General features: G+C 44.7%; 2 protein-coding genes across 3 annotated transcripts; one reads left to right on the plus strand and one right to left on the minus strand.

Annotated features, from left to right (window-relative positions):
• Positions 1-328: 328 nt before the first annotated feature.
• On the minus strand, positions 329-21,871 carry cmss1 (cms1 ribosomal small subunit homolog). Of its 2 annotated transcripts, none has more exons than XM_076170035.1 (10): positions 21,774-21,871; positions 2,523-2,661; positions 2,284-2,344; positions 1,884-2,016; positions 1,723-1,782; positions 1,529-1,631; positions 1,381-1,441; positions 1,202-1,289; positions 1,002-1,090; positions 329-872 (listed from the first exon to the last, which is right to left on the minus strand). In XM_076170035.1, the coding sequence occupies exons 1-10, from the start codon at positions 21,820-21,822 to the stop codon at positions 789-791; spliced, it is 867 nt and encodes a 288-aa protein (XP_076026150.1). In that variant the 5' UTR covers positions 21,823-21,871; the 3' UTR covers positions 329-788. The 2 variants fall into 2 exon arrangements, with proteins under 2 accessions (XP_076026150.1, XP_076026149.1); XM_076170034.1 differs by having other exon boundaries at positions 2,284-2,346; positions 2,516-2,661.
• Positions 14,432-19,776, plus strand: LOC143015895 (filamin A-interacting protein 1-like). Its single transcript, XM_076170033.1, has 2 exons — positions 14,432-14,577; positions 15,845-19,776. The coding sequence occupies exon 2, from the start codon at positions 15,984-15,986 to the stop codon at positions 18,567-18,569; it is 2,586 nt and encodes an 861-aa protein (XP_076026148.1). The 5' UTR covers positions 14,432-14,577; positions 15,845-15,983; the 3' UTR covers positions 18,570-19,776.
• Positions 21,872-22,489: the final 618 nt, after the last annotated feature.

The following is a 22,489-nucleotide window of genomic DNA, read 5'->3' on the forward strand; positions in this document are numbered from 1 at the left end:
AACAAATAACATCACACAGTTGACTTGGGCACTGTTTCCTGAAAGCATCTCAAAGAGAAAATGATCAAACATCTGAAAGTGAAGAGGAGTTTCCAAAAAGCATCATAACACAGTACTCTATTGTAGGTTAAAGAGTCGTCCTATAAACCTGCAGAAGACTGAGAGCATCGGGTGAAGGCCCACCTGAGGCCCGTTTGAGTTCTTGTTACTGTAAACACGGGCAATCTCCTCAACGTGTCTACATCTCTGGGCTGATCCTTGCTTCCTCCGCTCAGCCAAAGCCCCGATGGAGAGACGTCTAGAGCACTGGATGTTTTTGGAAACATCAACATGTTTAAGTGAAGTCATTTGTTGTTTTATAGCTTAAATTGTTTAGACTGTCAATATCATGACTGTGAGCAGCAGGAAGTACTGATGAAGCTCATATCAGGAAGCTTTTACAGGCCCCACTCATTACTCTTGCTTAGCTATTAAAATGGAACTATTATAGATAATAAATGTGAAATGCTCCTGTTGTTTTCACGTGTTTCATTGATGCTTTGTATTGTGTGGCTTTACAAAGAGCCAGGTGGATTCACTTCTCCTCTGAGACTGTTACCAGGAAACAGAGCCCTTGGTCTCCTTAAGACGGTAAAAGCACAAGACAGGTTTAACACACACACACACACACACACAAAGGGGACTAAACAGGATGAGGCCCCTCAGTGTGTAGTGAAGGACAAACACAGTGTGTTGCTTTAAACATCAGGTCTTTGTGTGGAACATCAACAAGAAATGACAATGTGCAGTTAAAACAGGCCGATCTTCACTTTGCCTTCTTTACACCCATTCAGGACACCGCTGTCCAGCAGCTTCATCAGGTCCACTTTGACCTGAAACACACACACACAGGTGTCATCAGTGGAGAACACCTGAACCACACAACATGATCCAGGAAACAAGCCTGATCACGAGTGCTATGTGCCCGTATCGGTTTAGCCCAGCAGGGGGCAGTAGCTCACCTCAGGAACGTCGGCCATCCTTCTAAGCTTCTGGTCTCTCCAGTTCCAGTCCAAAACCAGGTACCGCAATGCTTGCAAGTGTAAACCCTCTGGGGGCAAAGACAGAGTTTCCACATGACGAGAGGGTTTGAGATGTCTGAGTGTCACAGTCAGGCTCAGTCACAGTCAGGCTCAGTCACAGTCAGGCTCAGACTCGTTACCTTTCTCTATGAGAGCACAGATCCTGCCAGGCGTTCCCACTCCGATGTGAGTGACTCCCTTCTGAAGCAGCTTCACCTGCTCCTCCACCTGTGCAGACACAAAGACGGCATTTTGTTCCCTTCGGACTAAACCACTCAACACAGCTCTCAAATCTGTGTGTCAGCATCATCTCCTCTACCTTGATGTGTTTGGCAAAAAGCTTTATGACTCTGGCTTCTCCTTTGAATGTCGTCAGCTGCCTGGAGACAACAGGGGACAATCAGCACTCATGAAGACTTCTACATGAAAGGTTTCACAGAGATGAACCTGGCTGATCTGTCACTCACTTGATGAGCTCGATGGTTCGTAGAGCAGAGCAGCACACGATGAGGATGACCACAGCGCTCTTCTCTGTGTGGTTCTTCTGAACTTTTGCCCACTTGGGACAAACTAAGAACAACGGGGAAAAGACAGGATGTAAAAGTGTCCTGGCAGAAATAAAGATCAACTTTGCCAAAACTAAATATAGAAAAGCCCTCACCGTGTTTGAGATAAGAGGAGAGGCTGTGTGTGAGGTCATTACTGGAGGAGAAGCAGGAGTCTGGGAGGAGCGGGACACAGAGACGACAGAGCTGAATCAACAGAACAGCGAATATGGACCGGACCTGTACAGGTTCAAAAAGGGCAGTGACCCAGACTCACCCTGCAGCTTGAGCTCCTCCAGCTCGATGACTGACCGCTTGTCTGAGAAGTACAGAGACATCAGCGCCTGAAGGTCTGCAGGACAGCCCGCTTTGGGCTCCGATGAGGCCAGGACGTCCGTTATTGTCTTCTTCTGGAAAACAAAATACATTCATGTAGATGCACAACAACGACTCAGGGACATCCTGAGCTTTGAAGTTTGAAGCTGACCGCTAGCTGAGCTCTTACAGTTTGACTCTTTGACATATCAAACCCCTAATTCTGGACATAAGGCACCTTCACTGAGTCCATCTGCTCATTTTTGATCAAAATCCCTGCCAGAGCCTCACAATAAGGTCACAAAAGTTGTTGCTGTACCGCTTTACAACAGCAGGTGTCGCCAGCGATGTCACACTCCTACCTTCCTCTTCCTTTTGGGTTTTGTGGACTTGTCCTCCTCGTTCTGATCAGATGGACACGGTTTCTGTGTAACAATACAGGAAAAGGACAAAAGAACAATCAGGTGGTGTGAAAGCATCTTTACGTTTGAATTTTTCATTTAATCCTCAAAAGTTGAGGGTCTAAATCTGCTCATTGTTGAATGGTTTCTAATGTTATTCAGTATCTCACACACACACACAGAAATATAATACCTGTTCATTCTGTTCATTCTTTTTCTTCTTTGCTGTGACTGATTTTTCCGTTACATTCTTCCTCTTCTTGGTTTTAGCCTGCGTGTTTGGTTTGTCGGCCGGCTTGTCCTCTTCTTCTTCAATTTCCTTTTCTACCTCAGACGCATCTGAAAGGAAACAGAGTTATTAAGACGAGGCGACCCAGATTAGGCAGATACACATCTCAGCTTCATACTCAGGCTGCAGACTGAACCATAAATCTGCACGTTACCCTGGAGACTCCTCACTGAATGGGCACTTAAAGCATAGGATGGATGTGGGCTACCTCTGGGTACAATGGTTCCTAATTTAATTATTTTAATTATGAACATCAGGGCAGAAAGCACGTACTTCCCCCTCTGTGCCAACAGCAATCCCATCAAAGCCCGTCTATTCAATCTTCATCACACACTCGCATCACTAACTCTCTTTCTGTCTTTCCTGGGTGCAATACTATCAAGAGAGCATATGAAGTGAGAGAGGAGGTGAAGGAAGGATGAAGTATCTGGGGTTAAAGTTCAGGCATGAGTTGTTTTTTCATTTCCACCTGTCCACATGATCTCCACTTCTTAGGCTCCATTTCCTCTGTGACCCCTGGACCTTTGTCCTTTATCCTATGTGTTAGATCTGTCCATCAGGGCATGTGATCCTGCTCAAGTAAGACCACCCCCCCACCACTGATGGACCAAGATACACATTTCCCCACACCCCTGCCTCCCTTCTCAGCACACACACCCCTATCTCTCTCTCTCTCTCTCTCTCTCTCGCTCTCTCCTGGCTCTCATCCCAGACTGTTGTAAAGGGAAGGATACAAGGGTGCCAAAGACAAGGGAGGAGCAAAGAAGGAAGTTAAGTTAAAGGACATGTCCAAGGGGCATCAAAGAAAGGATTAAGGATGCAAAGATACGACACAGATTGAGCATAAGGCATCTTTACGGGTCCACCTGTCCTGGAGGAGGTAAGGTTCATCTCTCTGCTCATCTTGCCGTCTGACCTGGATTTAGTTTACTTGTGTTTACCAATCAAAGGGTTTTAACCATCATTTATTATGAATGCAGCTTTTAATGAGGGTAAGAAGTACAAACAAACCAAGTAACATTTCACAGTCATCACCTTGTCAAGGAGACGAGCATTAATTCTACTTGAAAGGTTTAACTAGTGGGGAATAGATTGTAATAACTTCCCCTTCCTCCTCCACACTGATGTGATTCATACACACTCCTGCTCATTTCTACCCTGCAATTCAAATTGTAACCAAATTCCTGGCACGAGATGAAGAGCAGATGATGCCAGACTGACAGCGTGTTTAAAGCCCTATTCTAATCTCATTAGCACCACAAAGCCCAAACTGGACAGGAAGCCACTCAACGATGCTGTGCAGGTTGAGCCGCTGATTCAGCACGCGTTTGAAGTATTGTGTGAGGGGTGGTATCAGGATACCTAAGCAACCGTGAGGTGCAGCCACACACTCACGGTATTTGCATAAACGTGTCGGAGGATAAATAAGACGATTATGCTTGAATGTGAAGATTTCTCATTAAATTCATCTCACTAATACACAAACAAGGACTGCAATCTGCATCATAACGCATTAGCAACATGGATCCAGTTTAATGACCTCATAGTAACTCCCCACCCCATCTTATTATGGCCTCTATAATGGTTACTGCTCTTTTATTGCAACGCTGATTTGCTTTGAATAAACTCAGCGGGTACAGAGAACAACCTTCCTCGCCATCATTCCCTCATTTGCCTGTTATTCCTTACACGCACACACACACACACACACACACACACACACACACACACACACACACACACACACACACACACACACACACACACACACACACACACACACACACACACAGATAACACTCAGCACATAATGTGTTTGAAACATTCAAAATTAATTAGTAAATGTGGCTCAGAGGGGTGGGCCATAGGGGCGGACTTAACCTTTGCCCCTGAAAGCCTCCAGGCCGCACTCACTCCAGATGGCACAGGGACAGAAGACAAAACGCTGTGCTTCTAGGGGAAGTTAGGTCAGTGATTTTACAGCTCAGATAACTTCAGATCGATGGAGGTCAATGACTGGAGAGGGATGAGATGGAGAGAGATGGGACGGCGCAGTCATCTTTAATGGGTGATCAATACAAGTGACTGGTTTTAATGGACGCTCGATGGCGCCGACTGGAGGTAATGAGAACCAATCGACCAGTTTCCTGAAAATGGGCAATTCTTTCAGCTCCGGGCAAATGGCATTGTGATGGCTGACTGATCTGGGCTCTCAGATTGGAGGATAGTGTGTGCGCTGGTGTACACAGGCACGCCGCCTAAACAGCAGCAGCCTTCCATCCTGTCCTGCCCTCCATGGCAGTTTGTTGGTGATTAGCCCATAGGGGGGGCAGCAGCTTTATGTAGCCTTAGAAAAGCTCCTAATCACAACAGCTTAGGCCATTAGGCTGATTAAAGCCACCACTCCCCCCTGTACAGACAGACACAACAAACTAACAACACCTTAAGACCCCAACGCAGATGATTGTGTTGCACGTAGAGGATAATGTTTGCGTAAAATTCTGTCAAAATGTAGCAATCTCTATGATGCAATATAGTATCTTCTATTAAATCAATACACCACGTTTCCATGATCAATACCTCATCTGCACATGTACAGATTGCCTGAGGGGGGAGGGGGAAGCAGTTATTGGTTAGGGTGGGCGGGGGGGCTGTGTCGTTCCCCCTCTTTAGTGAAGACGAGCCGTATAGACGAACACTCTGGTTACTAATTCAGCTAGAATGCAACACTTTGCTTCTCAAGTCATTCAGTCCTAACATTTCCACTTGTTTCCCTTTTGGGTGTTGGGAGAGTAAGCCCTGGCCCTGGCCTCGTTCTACAATAGATCTTTCAGACTTGGCTAATTGGGGGCGAAATAAAGATAAGATAAAACATGAAGTCCAGAGAGGATCCACTTTGTCTTGCCTGATTAATAAGCTCATCAGATAGGAGGCTGGGGGTAATCGTGTTACCAATAAAACATCAGGGAATCCTCCAGTCTTTTGTTAGACTACCATTATAACGTTCATCTTTATTGTCCGTCTTCAAGGCTCATAGCTAAGACGTATGAATGTGGAGAGACAGAATCTGACCACAAGGGGGAGCAATGCATGCACAATAACACTGAAGGTTCAAACAACAAGTTGAAATGAAACCAAAGTTGGATTTGATGTACAAACCTATGCAAAGACCTGGAGCTCACTTTGAACACAAACCTGGACCTTTCTTACTGTTCCATGTCGTGTTTGTATGTGCACTGGAATAATGTGTTAGGGATGAAGAGAGAAGTCTTCCTCCTTCAGCAAAGCATTATGAAAACAGGCTTCTAGTGTTGAACGGCACCAGCATCAACTCATACAGCCAAAGTCAAACCTCCAAGGGCAGAATTGTGAAGAAGTTTTAAAATAAAGGTCGTCTATGTTGAGCTGACTTGACAAAGATGTGAAGGCAACACACTCTGCCTCTCAGCCTGGGACATACACACTCTCTGATGCTGATCTCCAGATGGAGTGAGATATGAAGTATTTAATGACGGTGATGCAGTTGCTGGATTCCTCTCCATACATCCTGGGGTTCTCCAAAGGTTTAACACTTTTACAACCCAGAACCCACATTGTTAAACCTTTGCATAGCTCCTATAGTGCTTGTTCCCTTATAGGCCCCAAACAAATCTATCTGCCAACTGTTATCTAAAGCAACAAGACTTCTGACTGCATTCTGGTTTATTTGTTCTCCCTGTTAACGTGGCCACTCTCCTCTCTCTCTCTCTTTCTCGCTCTGCGTCTTACCTACATACCCAATCCTAATCTTTGCAGTGACTTCTCCCTCCCTCCCCTCTAAATCCCCCAGTGGCAGGTATCATATGGATGAGATTTGTAACACTGCTCTCATCTTTCGCTCCCTATCAATCACCGCTGCAGGACTCTGACGCAATGCCCTCGGAATCTAGAATCTGAAACTGAGTGAGGCGAGCGGTCAAACATGTGTGTGGAAGGTGACACAAACACACACACGCACAAAATCACAGTGCTGCAATTAGGCGTCCTTCAAATCCAGTGAGCAACCCTTTTTCTACAAACACATCTGACATCACAACAAAGGTATGGAGGCCATGTTGCATGACATCACCGACTGCCAAAGGGTCTGTTCTACTTTGAAGAGCCCAGATTCACTATTAAAATTAATTTATACATACAACACACAACCAAATACATATCTAAAGAACACACAAGTATCATCAAGATGGTAGGAACGTAATTTCTTTTACATTAGTTTACATAAATTCTGTGCACAAAATGTTTTTAATAAAAACAAATATAAAAGAGCCGGCTTAGTAAAGTCATGCATTACCTCAAGCTCATAAAAACGGATGGCAGTAAAGTGTTTCTCATTCACAGATCCACAGAGCAGGAAACGCTTCAGATCCAAGTTGAGCCAATTAAACCTCACACACATTAAGCCCACATCATAAATTCCTCTAAACGGTGAAAGGAATCAATATCTTACAAAATGATTTGTAATTGGTAACAGCTGGGCCCGGCTGAATCGTATCGATGAAGGCTCGTAAAAAGTTAAGATGGCTTATGGAAAAAGTTAAATGGAGAAATATAAAATACTGACATTTGGTCCAAAACGTGTGTGTATAAAGTTTGCCCAGACTGAGGTGGAGGATCAATCTAAAGGTGCCATGCAGCTGGAAAAATGTACGGCAGCAAGATGCCAAGTTAGAAGAGCGGCATTACTATACAAGATTAAAACAGAAACACAGTGAGGTCAACATTTTCCCCTCTCTCTGTATAATGTCTCAACACGAAGTACCGTGCTGCTGCAGAACATAAATCATCAAGGACATCAAGAAGTGCTATAAGATGCCAACTTGACCCTGCAAACTGGCAGCCGAAGCAGACCAGAGCCAACGTCCCGTGACAGGTGGGCATAAAGTGAATTTGAGCTGGAGTAGACGGCCCGAGCCAGCCTGGATACAGGCAGGCCCCCTCAGGGCTTTATTAATGCTTTAATATGAGAGTGATAAACCTCAGCAAGGTTTACTGCTGCTTACATAGCTGGGTTGAAAATGTCAGGAAATAGGTGAGCGTGCTTTCCACGACCACATTACACAGTAAAGATGTCACTTGCGTGCTTGTATACACCAGGTCTGGGCTCTGGGGTTTGGAGGGATTGCAGGAGGGGAGATAATTTTTTGTAATTATCAATAGTTTACAGCAGGGGCAGCCAGGGCACTTTGCAGCAGACAGGAGTAAGCAGGAATGCAGCCCTGGGTGATGTTCAGATAAATGAACAGAGGCGGCCAGCCACATGTGTAACTGCCCACCTGCCTGCCAGCACAGTCCTTAGTGGGGCAACCCAGGCAATCATTATTAAAGCCAACTCGGGCTCGGAGCCAGGACTAAAGTTAGAACTATTTGCACACGCCTGGCAATGTGTGAGTAGATGCTTGGGCATCTGTGTGTGTGTGTGTGTGTGTGTGTGATTGTCTAGACATTATGTACATGCTACAGATGGGGAGAAAATCTGACTCATGTCATCCATGTGTGTCTGTATGTCTTAACTATGAGGTGTTCAGACCTCATCCACATCAGTCATTATGAGGCCGGGGGCAAGGAAAGAGCATCTGGTGTCTCCTGTCTGTACGACTAACATCAACAGCACTGCTGATGGATGGCCTGAGAAAAAATATACACAGTTGATTTGGAAAGAGACTCTAGGCCACCAAAATGTGCCAAGATCACCAACAACAGCTCTGCCGCACGTCTTCATCATGTCCGACTTCATCTGGACCAACCCCACACTAAACGTATTGAAGCCGACTGGTTTAGGTTCTCTGTAATCCAATACCTCCAGCATTTCCCTTCAATGACTCTGCTCCGTATTCTCTCCTGTCATTGACCAAGACTGGAGCAAAGGAATGAGCCAAGGCAGCTTCATGTGTCTCTGTAATTGAGACCATGATAACATCAGGAGGGAGGGAGGTTGCCAATGTCAATCTCTGTCTCCAACATTGATACAGAGCAAGATAAAATGTAGAAACAATGCATTATGTAAGCCAACATTCTCAACAGGAATGGAAGGATGGCTACAGTCCAGTATTCGTTGCACAATATTCACCCCTGACGTAACACTGTTCCTCTTGTTTAGAGAAAGTCAAAGATGCTCTCAGGTCCTGATGGCATGAAGCAACAGTGAGAGAGAGAGAGAGAGAGAGAGTGCTCCCCTGTTCAGTAATAGAATTCCACAGGCCTGTGGACATTTTAAAGAGTTTTACCTAATTGCCTGTCTCTGTTTCCACAAGATAGGAAACAGAAGTGTTTAGTTACTTATCTTAAGAGGCTTGACAAACAACACTGGGGAAAAAAGCACTCTGTGCCAATATAGGAATTTTAACTAGAGAACAAAAAGATGACATCATTTCTCACCAATATGAACCTATAAGGGATAAAAAAAAAAGCCAATGCGGAGAAACCATGCTGGCTGGAAAGGACACAAACACACACACACACACACACACACACACACACACCTAGCCCTCATATGGCCAGTAATCAAGGCCTGATTTTCTGGCACTGTTTGCTCCTTTAATCTGCCAAGTTAAGTGATCGCTGTCAATGTGCTAAGAGGGAGACTATGAGATGACATAATCCTACCACAATGAAAATGTTGAGGGCAGGCGTAGGCTGATGCGTTTCAGCAACACTGTTATGACTCTGGATAAGGAATAGTGATATCATTGGCATCAAGCAGTAATGTATTGAGGTTGTACAATAACCACTTGTACTATGATGACACAACGCCTGGCCTTGGTGATCAGCTTTACTCAAATTTCTCTTTAAAGAAGCACCGGAACATAGTAATGCATGACAATCTCTCTGTACTCTTAATAGGTGGACTGAGATATGGAGAATGCACGGTTACAGCAGCAAAGTGGTGCCACAGAGTCCCCGTCATTATGACAAATGCAGCTCAGAGTCAACGTTTCATCCCATCCCACCCCCAAGACTCCCAGGCCAGAGGGAAAACACAATGAGAAACAGGAGAGAGGAGTGGGAGGACAGACGCTTGAGAGAAGACCTGTCCCGGGATGACTTATTGTTCCTACTCAGTTTGCTGGAAGGGGAACTACAGGTAAGAGAAACTGTATTATCCAACATGCAATATCTGTCTGTGAGTAGAGACAGAGTGGAATGAGTCATTCATTTGTTCAAGACAGCATAGTGAATGAAAAAGTCATGTTCTATTACCACATTCATCACCCCAGGCCAGAGAGGAGGAAATCACAGTACTGAGAGCAGAGAAGACGGACTCGGCTCTAGTGGAGGCCCACTATGGTCTTCCAGTGCCGGAGGATGTGCGCTGTGCCCTGCAAAGAGATTCCCTACGAGCCCAACAGGACCACCTGCAGGATGTGTACCAAGACCCTAAGTCTAAGGTAACAGAAATGAGCTGGACCTGGATCTCATAAAGTCCAGGAGCATTACGTAGAGATGTGGACCAATAATGGAATCAACAAGGAATGCTGCCTTCAACCTTTTTTGGTCATTTTGCAAGGATAGTTAAAAGACCTTTGTATAGAACTGCAGATGTTAGGATTGAATGGTGAGCCTCTTACTGCTTTTAAAGTAATAATCCAGGTAATTGGACATCTTCCTCATTACAGCAACTTTTTCCCCTCCTGATTTTCCCCTCAGCTAAATCACTTGGTGGAGACGCAGAAGAACTCCTCCAGACTGGTGCTGGAGCAGCTGGTGGAGGTGGCCCGCTCTCACAGCGACACCCTGACTCGGCTGGAGGAGCAGGAGAGGAGCCACGAGGCCTTCATCCAGAAAAGCAATGACCTCACCACTCTACTGGAGCAGGACAGAGAGAGGTTGGTGCATGACACGCCTAAGCAAAGACTGGATGGAGAAATATACAAACATCTAACCACACCTTTTAACTACAGGTGTGACGGATGAGGAGTTAGAGCTAGCGTAGAAGAAGGTATTAAAGTATTTCGGCATACTGTACGAGCCAGATCGGAGCTTGGCAGTGTGTGTACAGTACATGCAGTCTTTGTTGGTGTGTAATGCTCTTTGTGGCTGACAGAGCCAAGGCGCTGTTGGCCACTGTATTTCTTCCAACCAGAGTATACGACCTCAAGAGCGTACTTACAGCTACTCTACTAAGACATAGACCATTACGGCCCGGGCTTGGTTAGCCCCTGTGGCCTGCTTGGCTCTCTCCCTTGTAAACACATAAACATGTACAGATATGTAATTATATGCACAATCCAAAGTCAACCTCATGCCCAATCCGACAATACCACATAGCGCGGGATGAATGCTAACTCATCCAAACTAAGTAAATTGGTTGAGGGTTTGAGGGTGGATAATAAGAGTCCCCTCCCAAATAACTTGCAATCAGATGAGCCATAGGAATATCACAAGGGCTAATATGAAGGTGGTCAACGGGTCGGTCAGCTATTTGAGGCCCAAACAGCGCTGCTGTGTTGAGGTCTTTGGTTGTCTCGGCTCATGTACCATCGCAGTCCACTCTGTAATCTGGCTGTGTAGAGATTGGACGCGCTCTGGGCTCGCAGCCTTGGGAGGAGACTACTTGTCTGCCTCCGTGTGCCAAGGAGCGAATGTTTTTACTGATCCACCACAAGTACACATTTAATTAAATACCAGAAATAGCCATGTCAGTGGAGTCATTTAGTTTACTAGTATTTTGTACATTAAAATACAATGCGAGAACCCTAAACATGCGCACATAAAGGCTCAGCGGTTCAACTGGGCCTAATGATGATTAATACAGGAGTAGACAGCGTGTCTGTGGTGTGGTGTGAACCCTGTGTTGCTCATACATTCCTGACTGCTAGAACACAGAGGGCATTTATCCCCCTGCCTACGTATCTCATTAGGAACATGTGCCTAAAACATATCACACTTGAACTTATCCCACAAGCTCAAATACGGACTGAGAAGCTTTTTAAAATCATGCAGCGACTCAAACTGGGTGGTTTGCTCACACATACAGGGCCGTGATCACAAAAGGTACATCTACAGGTCAGCTTTAACCTAAGGGCGACCCTCGTCAACATGCATTCTAAATGTGCATTACGTCATTAACGTGCTCAGTGTGATTGGCTGTCGTCTGCAGCGCGGCCACAGATAACGAGGTTAAAGGGTCTCTGGTGCGCAAATCAAAACATGGTGACTTCATGAATGAGCTGAAATTACCCCGGCAACGCATTTACTGTCAACTGTTACACAAACAAACATAAACAAAGGGACGCTCCCATGACAACAGTGTGTTTACGTTTGGTATCAGGCACGCTGAGATGCTTTGCAGTTGGAGCCAAGTCATTGTTTGCATTTATCTGTGGGGGTAAACACCACAATGCAAATGGCAATAAGCCCGTCACATCCCTTTCATCTTCTCCTCTATCACAGCCTTCTTTCCATTTGTTCTGGAGTAGCCACGCAAAGAATTTCCACCCTTCTACTCTGAATCATCTTCATCCATCTTCTCCATCTCCGTCTCCAAACTGAGCCGTTCATCTCCACGGAAACGTGAACTAAGATAGAGGAGGTGCCACATGCAGAGCAGATGACTTGTTTTTGCTGTGAACAGTGAGATTGGGTCATGACATGGAATCCCTAAATGCCATGGTAGGATCCTTGTTGCGTGTCACAGGATGATTACATCTGCACAGCATAATGCAGCATGCCGCTTGTTCCAACCTCAGCCATCAGAACAGACGTGAAGCCTGTGTCTGTTTCCTCTGGCCTGTCACTGGGCTGAAAGGTTCTTAACATTAACCACACACACATGTTCACCACACACAAGGCAGTCATACTCCAATCTGTCCACTTGAGGTCTGACTCACAAACACTTCACATACTGTACTCTATAGGCATGAACCCCTTTTCAACTCTTTCATGTTTCGACTCCCTAAATGCTGCAGTCGCCTGATCGATGCACACACACTGCATCATCAGTAAGTAGCAGAGGTGGAGGAGAGGAATCCAGAGATTAGACAGATGGCGAGTAAAGACGAGACGATACATTTTGTGGGCTCTCCTTAAAGGCAAAGCACAAAGTAAACTTGGCTGTGCCACATCATAAACCCACAGCTGTTCTGTCCATTCCACACTCTCAAACACATCCAGACTCAGCCTGCTCAGCCAATAATGTGTCAAGGAGAGATGTGCATAAATTACCATTGGACTCTGGCAGTGTATCACTTAACAGAGCAGAACCGCCGCTCTGATCTCAAGCTGTCGGGCCCGCTCATTACTTACGTGCGCACACAAGGACAGTTGAGTCACTTTTTCTCATCCAAACAACTAATAAAAGGGGACATGAAAACCAGTACCGTCCGCCTGAACAAGCATCTTTCCTTTATGCATCACAGTCTGCCTTCTCAGTGACCCTATGTGGCAGGGCATCGTCCAAATGGTGGATTCTGTGCATATACATACACACACACACACACACACACACACACACACACACAGATACACACAGAGTCTTTTTAAATTATACCTCTGGATGAAAATGTGAACTATAATAGAAGAGAGAGTGCTGCTTTCACATAAGGGGCCTATTACATATCGGCTGAGAGGGTTTTCCTGGAAATGCCTTTGAGGGATCAGATCATGCATGTAATTGAGGACAAGCAATGCAGATGCCAGCCCCTCCTTAAGGGAAACGGGACCTCGCGAACTCTGATTTGGGAGTTGGTCTACGGATAAGAAATACAAAGAATGAGGAGGATTACTCCGTCACATTTTCACGGAGCAGAGTTCTTATTTGGGGCCAGAGCACAACAAACAAACATGATACCCAAACCTCCTGATGATTTAGAGCCACGAACGGGGGCTACAGCTAATTTTCCAGTGTTTAGCATAATGCCTGGCAGGAGTAAAGACGTCTCCCGCAATTTACAACAGTCATTTCCAGGTTTATGTTAGGGTGTTTTACAAATACATGGCAGATGAGAAAACGTCAAAGAGAAAATATTTCATCTTAATGTGGGATTAGAGCACTCAGCCTGGAGGTATAGCTTCCTGTCAAAGGCACAGGATTCCCACTTGTAGTTGGAAATGTATGCCACATTAAGAGAAGTAGTTTCCCCCCTGCAGCTCTGACAGTACAATGATTGGTCAATCAAAAAGATGAAGGCTCTTTTCTTTAACTTTATCAGTTGTGTCATTTCTCTCCTGATAGATGATACTGCGAGTTAAAACTTATGAGTGTATCAGCTGACATCACTCCTTGCTCCGCTGAGCACTGTGATTTGATTAGAATAATCCATCAGCACACAGGGAGGGGGGAAAAAATTGACAACTCTGAGCTAGACGGTAAAAAAATGGTGAGAGACAAGGAGGAGATTATGAGAGAGCGAGAGAGACATATGGAGGCAATTGTGGGCCAATGAGCTGCTGATGTCATATCTCACAGTCAGGTTATCGGCCCTCAGGCACATCAGCTACAACACAAAACATGTTTTTTTCCAAACACCACACAGTGTACAGCACACAAAACACATGATGGAGATTAAGTGTAGCATGGTTAAAATCCCAACTAACCCCATAAACCTGGAGTGTTAACCTCTCAAGTTTGACTTGTGACTGAAGTTTCAGCGCCCCCTTCCCTCTCTCACACACTTTCTGTAGTTCCCATTAGCCTCTCTGGCATGGCTACACGATGACCTCATCTGGAATGGGCTAAACTCCAATAAAAACACACACACACACATACACACACCAGCAGAGACTGTACCGTCCCATATAAGGATTTGCTGATGATGTAATGGGCGCCACTAGCTGCCAGTGGGGCTCTGTGTGCAGAGCACTTCTCATAATGTTTGGTTTTCCGGGTGGAATGTCCACATCACTGGGGACGCCAGGAAAGAAAGAGGTGAAAGACCAAAGACAAACTATTCTCTGGGGATTTAATGACAGAGGCCAACAGCACGGCACAGGTAGGAACAATCAAAGACAACTTTACCAGCAGAAAGTTTCTAATGCAGATTTAGTCACATGTGCAGCTTCACTTAATTCAGAGTAAAACTGTTAAAGGAAAACTCTGCACAGGCTGTGTTGATACGATTCTAAAAGGTGAAAAGAAATGCTCCATTAAAGTAATTTATCCTAGACTTATTGGGTCACAACGCTACAATCAGAACTATGCCTAGAAAGACGAAAGTTATTACAGTGACAGCGAAGAGGCGGCCCATAGAACTAAATAGAACTAAAGTCCAGCAGTGCAATAACATGATCTCTGTCAAACCTATGAGTTTATCAATACATTTCAGATCCGAACACTAAATTTAGGTGCTCGGTGTGAAAGCAAACTGTTCCTACTTACTTAAGATCATCTGTAATAACAAAGAAAGAAAACGTTATTTAAACTGTGTAGTCTTGTTCCCAGAGTAACATTAGCTGCCCCAGATGTCTCATTCACAAAGCAAACATAGGGTCGGTACAGAACACCGATCCACAGAGAAAAGCTGTCTTTTTGTTAACGTGGGCACAGAAAACCTCCCAGCTGAGCCTCTCGTCTATGTGAAGTGTAATGTTAAGGACAGTTTTTTACTGTAGACTCGCAATGTAAATCTGCAGTAAGTTGACCTACAGGTTGTTGCTTATAGACCTGAAAGTTGCAAGAAAAACTGATACCGCTGTGTGTCTGCGTGTCTCATTTTTAAGATCATCAATCAGGCTAATAAAAGCCAAAATCTAGTATAACCTTTACAGGATTACAGTGAAAAGAGAAGAAAGGACTAAACAGTATCATATAGTCACGCAGCATTAACAGCTGTCCTGTGGTTTATGTGATAATGTGCTGAGATGCAAGATCATCTGTTGTGCCACACATCGTAAAGAATAAACTTTGCTGATGCGTTTACATACAGTAAATTCATAGTGTGAGGTTTATATGAAGACACACATACACACACACAGAAACGTGCAAGTGGAAAATATAGAGAAACACAGATTCTGTGTAGGTCAATATAATCGGGAGGAAATTATGTCACTGCCATTTCTTTCCTGTCTAAAGGAAATCCCAGCACGTTACCGGCAGCATGTTGTAATGCTTCCACTGTTTATACTGGAAATAAACAGCTTAGAGAATTACTGGTGTTTAGAATTAAGGGCTTAAGATTTAGAGTTAAAAGTTGATAGTGTTCTAACTGCCTGTAATAACAGTGAATTGTTCTGACAAAAACACAATTTGTCTCTCTATAGACTCAAGATTCTTCTCCTAAAGGAAAGAGAATATCAGGAGATAAAGGAGCAGAAAAGCAATAAAGAAGTATCAACTCTAACAGAAGATCTGACCACGTTGAAGGCTTTTGCATTGCTGGTTGTGAAAGAGCAGCAGTGTATGAGCGAGTTGCTGGAGGAACAGAGGCAACGTGTCCAAAAACTGACCACCATCACTGACCACACCAAGGAGGCACTCAGCACGGCTTATTCCAGAGCAAAGGAGGAGGAGCTCAAAGCCCTGCATCTGGAAGTGGAGCTACAAAACCAAGTTTCCATCTTCCATCAAACTCAGAAGAGCATGACAGCGAAACTAGCTGATGAGGACGCACAGAATCAACAGCTTCGTCAGAAACTAGTGGCACTTGGCCATCAGTTTGATAAGATGGAGGGGAAAAGGAATGTTCTGAAGAACGCAGAAGAAGAACTCTGGGAGCTGAGGAGCAGGATGAGGCATGTGGAGGCAGGCGGAGAGCGGAGATCAGGGACCCAAAGCTTGCTGTCTGAGGTGGAGATATTAAGGAGAAGGGTCCTGGAAATGGAGGGAAAGGATGAAGAGCTTATACGCATGGGGGACCAGTGCCAAGATCTGGACCAGAGACTGGTGAGGGAGATCAGCTACTGCCATAGTCTGAAAGAAGAGGTGGATAAGCTTAATGGTAGAATCAATGAACTGGACAGAATAGAGGACGCTTTAGGCAAGAGCAAGCAGGAATGTAGTGTTTTAAGGAACAGCTTGGAGCGAGAGAGAGATGTTAGCAAGGTGCTGTCCACTGACCTAGACACACTTAAGGTTAGGGTGAGGGAGCTTGAGGCTTCTGAAAGCCAACTGGAGAGGAGAGAAGCAACAATTCGACAAGACCTGAGCAAGCTCAGGACACTGACTGTAGCTTTGGTTGAAGACAGGAAGACCATGGCTGAGAGGCTCCGACAGGCTGAGGAGACACTCAGCGAGCAGGAGAACAAACAAAATGAGCAAAGCAATCCAGCAACTATGACAGAAAGACTGCGAGAGGAGAGCCAGCAGGCACCACATTTAGAGGAAAGGATGATGAGTGTTGCAAAAGAAAAGGGTGAGCTCCAAGCCAGGCTGAAAACAGAGGAGGAGAGGAACGAAGATCTACAGTGTAAAATAGCCATGATGAAAAAAAGGTTACAGGTCTTGGAAAGGAAAGAAAAAGAGGAGAGAAGAGAAAATGACAAACAAATCTGCAGCTCTTTTTCAAACTCCGCCCATCACTACCAAACGGAAGACAACAAAGTGAAAGAACTGACACAGGAAATGGAAAGGCTCCAGAGGAGACTCAGAGAGAAGGAGGTGTTGGGGGAAGAACTGATGAAGGTGGAAGAAGCCTATAAGTTGCTAGAAAGGAGGTTCAAGGATGAGCAGAAGAGGCACCAAGCATTAACAGAGGAGCTGGAAGAAGCCAGGAGGGACGTTTCCAAGTACCAGCAGGCAGAGAAGCAAGACGTAAACCAGGAACATCATCTCCTCTGCCGTCTCCAGCAGGAACAGGTGAAGTCCAGACTCTTACGCAGGGAAATAGAGGCCCTAAAGGACAAATTCCAGAAGCTGGTGGGGACCGACGAATCCATCTGCAGGGTCCAGATGAATCACTCTACACTGCAGAGCAAACTGACCCAGCAGGAGGCCAGGAACAGAGAACTGGCCAGAGAGATGGAAGAACTGGTCTCAGAGCTAGACAGGTACAGACAAATCAGCAAGAGTCACAGGCAGAGTGCAAATGAACGGCACTTTTCTGACATGAAGTCGACCAAAGAGGTACAAACGGAGCCAGAGGACAACTTCACCTCCGACTACAGCACCCAAACTCCTTTACTGCACCAAAGGAAACTGGATGAAGAAAATGACATGGACCCGAATCACAACAACGAAGTGATAAACAGAAGCAACTCAAGTCCATTCAGCAACCTGAACAGCCTGAACAGTGCAAATAACAACGTGAGCCAATACAGCAGCCAATCAGCTAATAGCAACGATGCACACCAAACACTAAACGGAGAAGTGATGATGCTGACACACACGCCGGGGCAGCCGCTGCACATCAAGGTAACACCGGACCATACGCTAAACACAGCCACATTAGAGATCAGCAGCCCGACCGGAGACGCTGCCACGTCCTACACCAGCACGGCTGTGGTCCCAAAGAGTGGAGCCTTGCCCAAACAGAGGATTACCATCATTCATAACGCAGCACTGTCCTCCATTAAGACCAAGACCTCCCCTTCCAGTCCCGACGGCGCCAACTCTCCACTTAATGAATCGGCCATAATGCGGGCATTAAGTCCAAATCCATCATGCTCCATGGCCCCTGAACACGGCAACTCCCCCATCCAGATTGTAACCGTCAGTTCTTGTTCTCCGGAGCCAACAGAGGTCGCAGGTCAGGCCGCCTTCTACAAGACTCCAGACTGGCAAAATAGGTGGCATCACTCAAAGTCCCACAGCACCAACACGAGTCCCAGTATCATAACCACAGAGGAGAATAAGATCCACATCCACCTGGGAAGCACTTACATCCAATCTATGGATGGAGCAGCCCACGGCGGCCCGCAGCCTGTTGGGCCGTACTATCTTCAACAAGAGCAAATCACTCAAGTAGTCACCAATGGCTGTCACGTCAAAGGTGTTGGCAAGATTACCAGCAGCATCACCATCACCCCCGCTACCTCTCCAAGTGATTAGATCAATCACCACATCCTCTGTCACATATTACTGACCAGTTCATTCTTATGAGAGGCCAAAGTTTACAGTCTTTGGCATAAAATAAACAGAGAATACATATTTTGTACCTTTATATTGAGTTAGGTGTATAGAGTAAAGTGTGTGATGCATTTGATGCCTGTATGTGAGGAATCTTCAGACCTAAAGCAGTGAAATACGTGCATTTGATACTCTTGTTTTATTAATGTATGTTCCTATTTAGTAGCACTATATAAACAAAATGCTGTGGTATTTCTTTTTTTAAACAATTAAATAGCACTGTTTCTTCATTCTGTCTACTTTTATTATGTTATAATTAACATCACAATATCCTAAAATGCATTGTCAGTACTTTTGTGTACCTAAACGAGCCAAATAATTAAAAAGCCCCAGCTTAACCACAAAGGATGTAAATGTGTGAAACCATTACTGAATTGAATGAACTGTGATTTGTTTGGCAGCTCCACTCAGTTATGATCGTCAAATCTATCACGACCCAACGCCATTTAAAGTCAAACCAGTCGTGCTTCATAGAAAATGTACATCTGGTAGAAATCATATGAATGTAGAGTGTGAGTAGCACTTCTGGTGAGCAATGCTTATGTGATAATGTCATAATTTTCCACCACATTCTCCGAGCTTCATCGCGTTATGAGGTGACGAACTAATGAGGCGGCAACTGGAGGCACGCGACAGAATTCCATGAAAAACACCAGTTCAGTTAAAGGATCAAATGTCAGGAAAACACCTTCTGGGGCAACGTGAACATATTTGTGTGCAACAAAACTTTCATTGTTACCTTTTCAGTATGTTCCACGAGCTCTCAGGTCCATTCTACTATGTGAATGCCAAATATCATTCTGTGTGTGTGTGTGTGTGTGTAAGATAGCATATGGATCATAAAGAGCTAGAAATGTCAGAATGAGTTGTGCTGCTGAGCTGATGCACAGTTTGAAATCACACATCTCTCTCTCCCTCTCTCTCAACCACAAAGCAACTCCCTATAACTCCCTCATTCAATGTGTGTGTGCGTATGGGTTCACTCCTAAAAGCAAATAATGAAAAACACTTTTATTCCACACCCTACTTATTTTTCTGTCCAAACATCTGCTCTAATATGACACTGGTCTCTAAGTCGGCTTGTTCCCAACTTCTGTTACCTCAGCTCTCTATTTGCTGCCAAAGCTTGAATGACAAAAATGTAATTAAATAAACTTTTCTATTCTGTATGAGCATGTTGGGCTTATTCTTTGTATACATGTGATGAAATGATAATAACCAAATAATGAAGTGCACAAAAGACCACAACAAATTGCAGGGAAATGGCACCGATCCAGACCTTTGACAGAAACAGACAAATGAAACAGCAAATTCAAAGATGTAATCATTTGTTCTTAAAATGATGAGTAGTGTGGGAGGACAAAGTCATATTTATAAATTGTGAGTCTCCAGAGTAATGAGGTGGAACTTTGACAGTGCACAACGCATATTTGGGTCCATAGTGTTGCAGAAATGTGCGGCCTCACACACACCTGACTGCTCTTCTAGCCTTTCATACACTGCCTTGTTGCCAAAACTGGACATGAGACCTCCTGTGGTGGAAACATTTGGCAGGGAGCTGAACTAACAGGAGCAACACCGACCAGCCCAACATCACCAGCTGGCAAGGAGGAGGCCAGATGAGGACTTTGATAACAGTCACTGTAACATGACAGAAGCCTCACGGGAAGCTTTGACATCAGGGGTGAACACTTAACAAAGCTCGTCACCATAAAAGTCTCTTGTCTCTTACAAAGCTCTCTTCCTTTTGAATACTTCAAAGTAAATTTCATGCTCATTCTAACAGAATTCCACTCTTGTCTGTTCCCACTTACCCTCACAACTTTTACATTTCTCTGATATACAAATGAGGTCACGGACTGGATGTCAGTGAGAGTAAAAAGGAGCCGAGCAGAAGCAGACAGACAGTCTCACTGCCTTTCTCCGTGGGGAATCACATGCAGCATCTTTACTACGCCTCGTAATCACTCTGATGGCTGCCATATTGATTGGCTGTGTATTAATGTCATCTCATTAAAGAGACTAACCACACACATTATTATTATTAGGTTTATGTATAGCCACATGCTCCTCCAGTCCACATTTCATTCTCACAGCTGCAAGGATGACTAAATCTTTACACTAACACTGCCTGACAGATAGGAGTATCTCTATCCAATTCCTCTGATCAGACTCCTCTGGGGTCGCAGCAGGAGACAGGAACCAAGAGGATCCCAAAGCCCAAAGGAAGAACTGTTAACAGAGGAACCAGCAGAGCTCTCAGAATTTTACAGAATACTCTAAACTCTCTGACGCTTAATTTATTACTTGGGGAGCAGGGATAGGATGAATGAGTGTGTTTTTATATTACTAGTATTAATTATATACATTTTATTCTATAATTAGTTTACCTGCATGTAAACACGCGTTAGGCCGTATGGTGAACTTGTTTTGTTTTGGCATGATGCCGTTAAATGATAAACAGACAGAAGAATGCTTTACAAATGCTCCTTGAATATAAACTGGTGGACACACAGCAGCTCAATAAGCCTTTAAAGCACACGACTGCCCTCTATTGGTAAACGAAGGAAATACAGATGTGCAGGGGAAAGCGTCCTCTGCTAATCGATTACAATTAAAACCCCAGGAAAGCAGAAGTAACGCAGAGTAAAACGTTGTGTGTGGAGGAGGCGAGGTTCTGTTATAAGTACTTGATGTTAAAACTTTAACAAACACTTGTCAATTTACTTTTACTCCGATAAGACGAGAGATGGCCACACACACCTACATACACACGTGTTAACTTGTCACCGTCTACATCTCCGAGCTTACACGAAGTGTCGTTAAAATTCATCCCCGCCTTGTCAAGTCAGCGACAAGATAGAAACAGTTAGAGTGTGTAACAGTTGTGTCGCTAATGGCGTCCAGCGGTACAAACAAGGTTTTTAGCTACTGACTGGCTGACCGGCTAACACTAGCTTACTGTTAGCTAAAGCTAAGCTACAAACACACGTTGGGACGCTTCAGTTTAAAGCGGACATGACGCGTCTATTTGTCACTTCTAGTCAAGGAGGAGACACCAGAACCTTCCCACAGAACGTCCGAGACACTTGAGGACAGAGACATTCAGGGGTTAAGCGGACATACCTGAGTTACCCTCGTGTTGCCACCACTCGTCTCCCAGGTCGTCCCCCATCTTTGCTTTGCTCTGCTCGAGTCCGAATCTGCCGCTGAGAGCCGTGATGCGTTCACGAGCAGCACGTTGAAAAGCCGAACACAAACACAACAAAACCTAAACTAAGACGCTTGTCCTCACGTGTTGATTTTGAATAAAGACCCGACAGCTGAGTGTATGCAATGTTTTGTTGAAACATATACTTTCTTAATAATAGTAATATATAATGTATTGCAGCTGCTAATAGCCACGATTACCAAGCTTGTTTGAGGTGGGAGTTCATATTGATAACGTGATGTGTTCAATGCATTTTGTATTTTTCGATTTAAAAATCAATCACACGCACTGTGGACATTTGACGAGTGGACCTCTCAGACTGCACAACTCTGCTGTACACACTGTAAAACTCACAAAATCACTATTAATTGTTAGGTGACTCATTGCAAAAAACACACACTTTCGTATTCATACACTGCGACACAGTTTCCCGAATGGCTTTGGCTCCTTATCAAAACCATGCAGGGGGAAAAGTCTTCCACAGATTCCCATAAAAGCATTGAAAGTTGATTAAAACGTCCCATTAAAAGTATATTAAGTAATTGAGTGTCTGGGCTTGTGGACAATCTCTCATATCAAACAATACCAGAGAGAATATTCAGAAGCATATGCTTTTATGTGGACAGTGACA

This window comes from Genypterus blacodes, unplaced genomic scaffold, assembly GCF_046128005.1.
Source record: "Genypterus blacodes isolate CSIRO-AG114 ecotype Tasmania unplaced genomic scaffold, CSIRO-AGI_Gbla_v1 ptg000214l_1, whole genome shotgun sequence".
Classification (NCBI taxonomy): domain Eukaryota; kingdom Metazoa; phylum Chordata; class Actinopteri; order Ophidiiformes; family Ophidiidae; genus Genypterus; species Genypterus blacodes.

What these genes read in the sequence shown, in the direction of transcription:
- LOC143015895 (XM_076170033.1), top strand. Translation starts at nt 15,984, where the DNA reads ATGAGCGAGTTGCTGGAGGAACAGAGGCAACGTGTCCAAAAACTGACC.
- cmss1 (XM_076170034.1), bottom strand. Translation starts at nt 21,822, where the DNA reads ATGGGGGACGACCTGGGAGACGAGTGGTGGCAACACGAGGGTAACTCA. An exon ending in AGAATGAACAGAATGAACAG is followed by an intron (nt 2,347 to 2,515) that starts GTATTATATTTC and finishes ATTGTTACACAG; the next exon opens with AAACCGTGTCCATCTGATCA. An exon ending in TTTTTGCCAAACACATCAAG is followed by an intron (nt 1,290 to 1,380) that starts GTAGAGGAGATG and finishes GTGTCTGCACAG; the next exon opens with GTGGAGGAGCAGGTGAAGCT.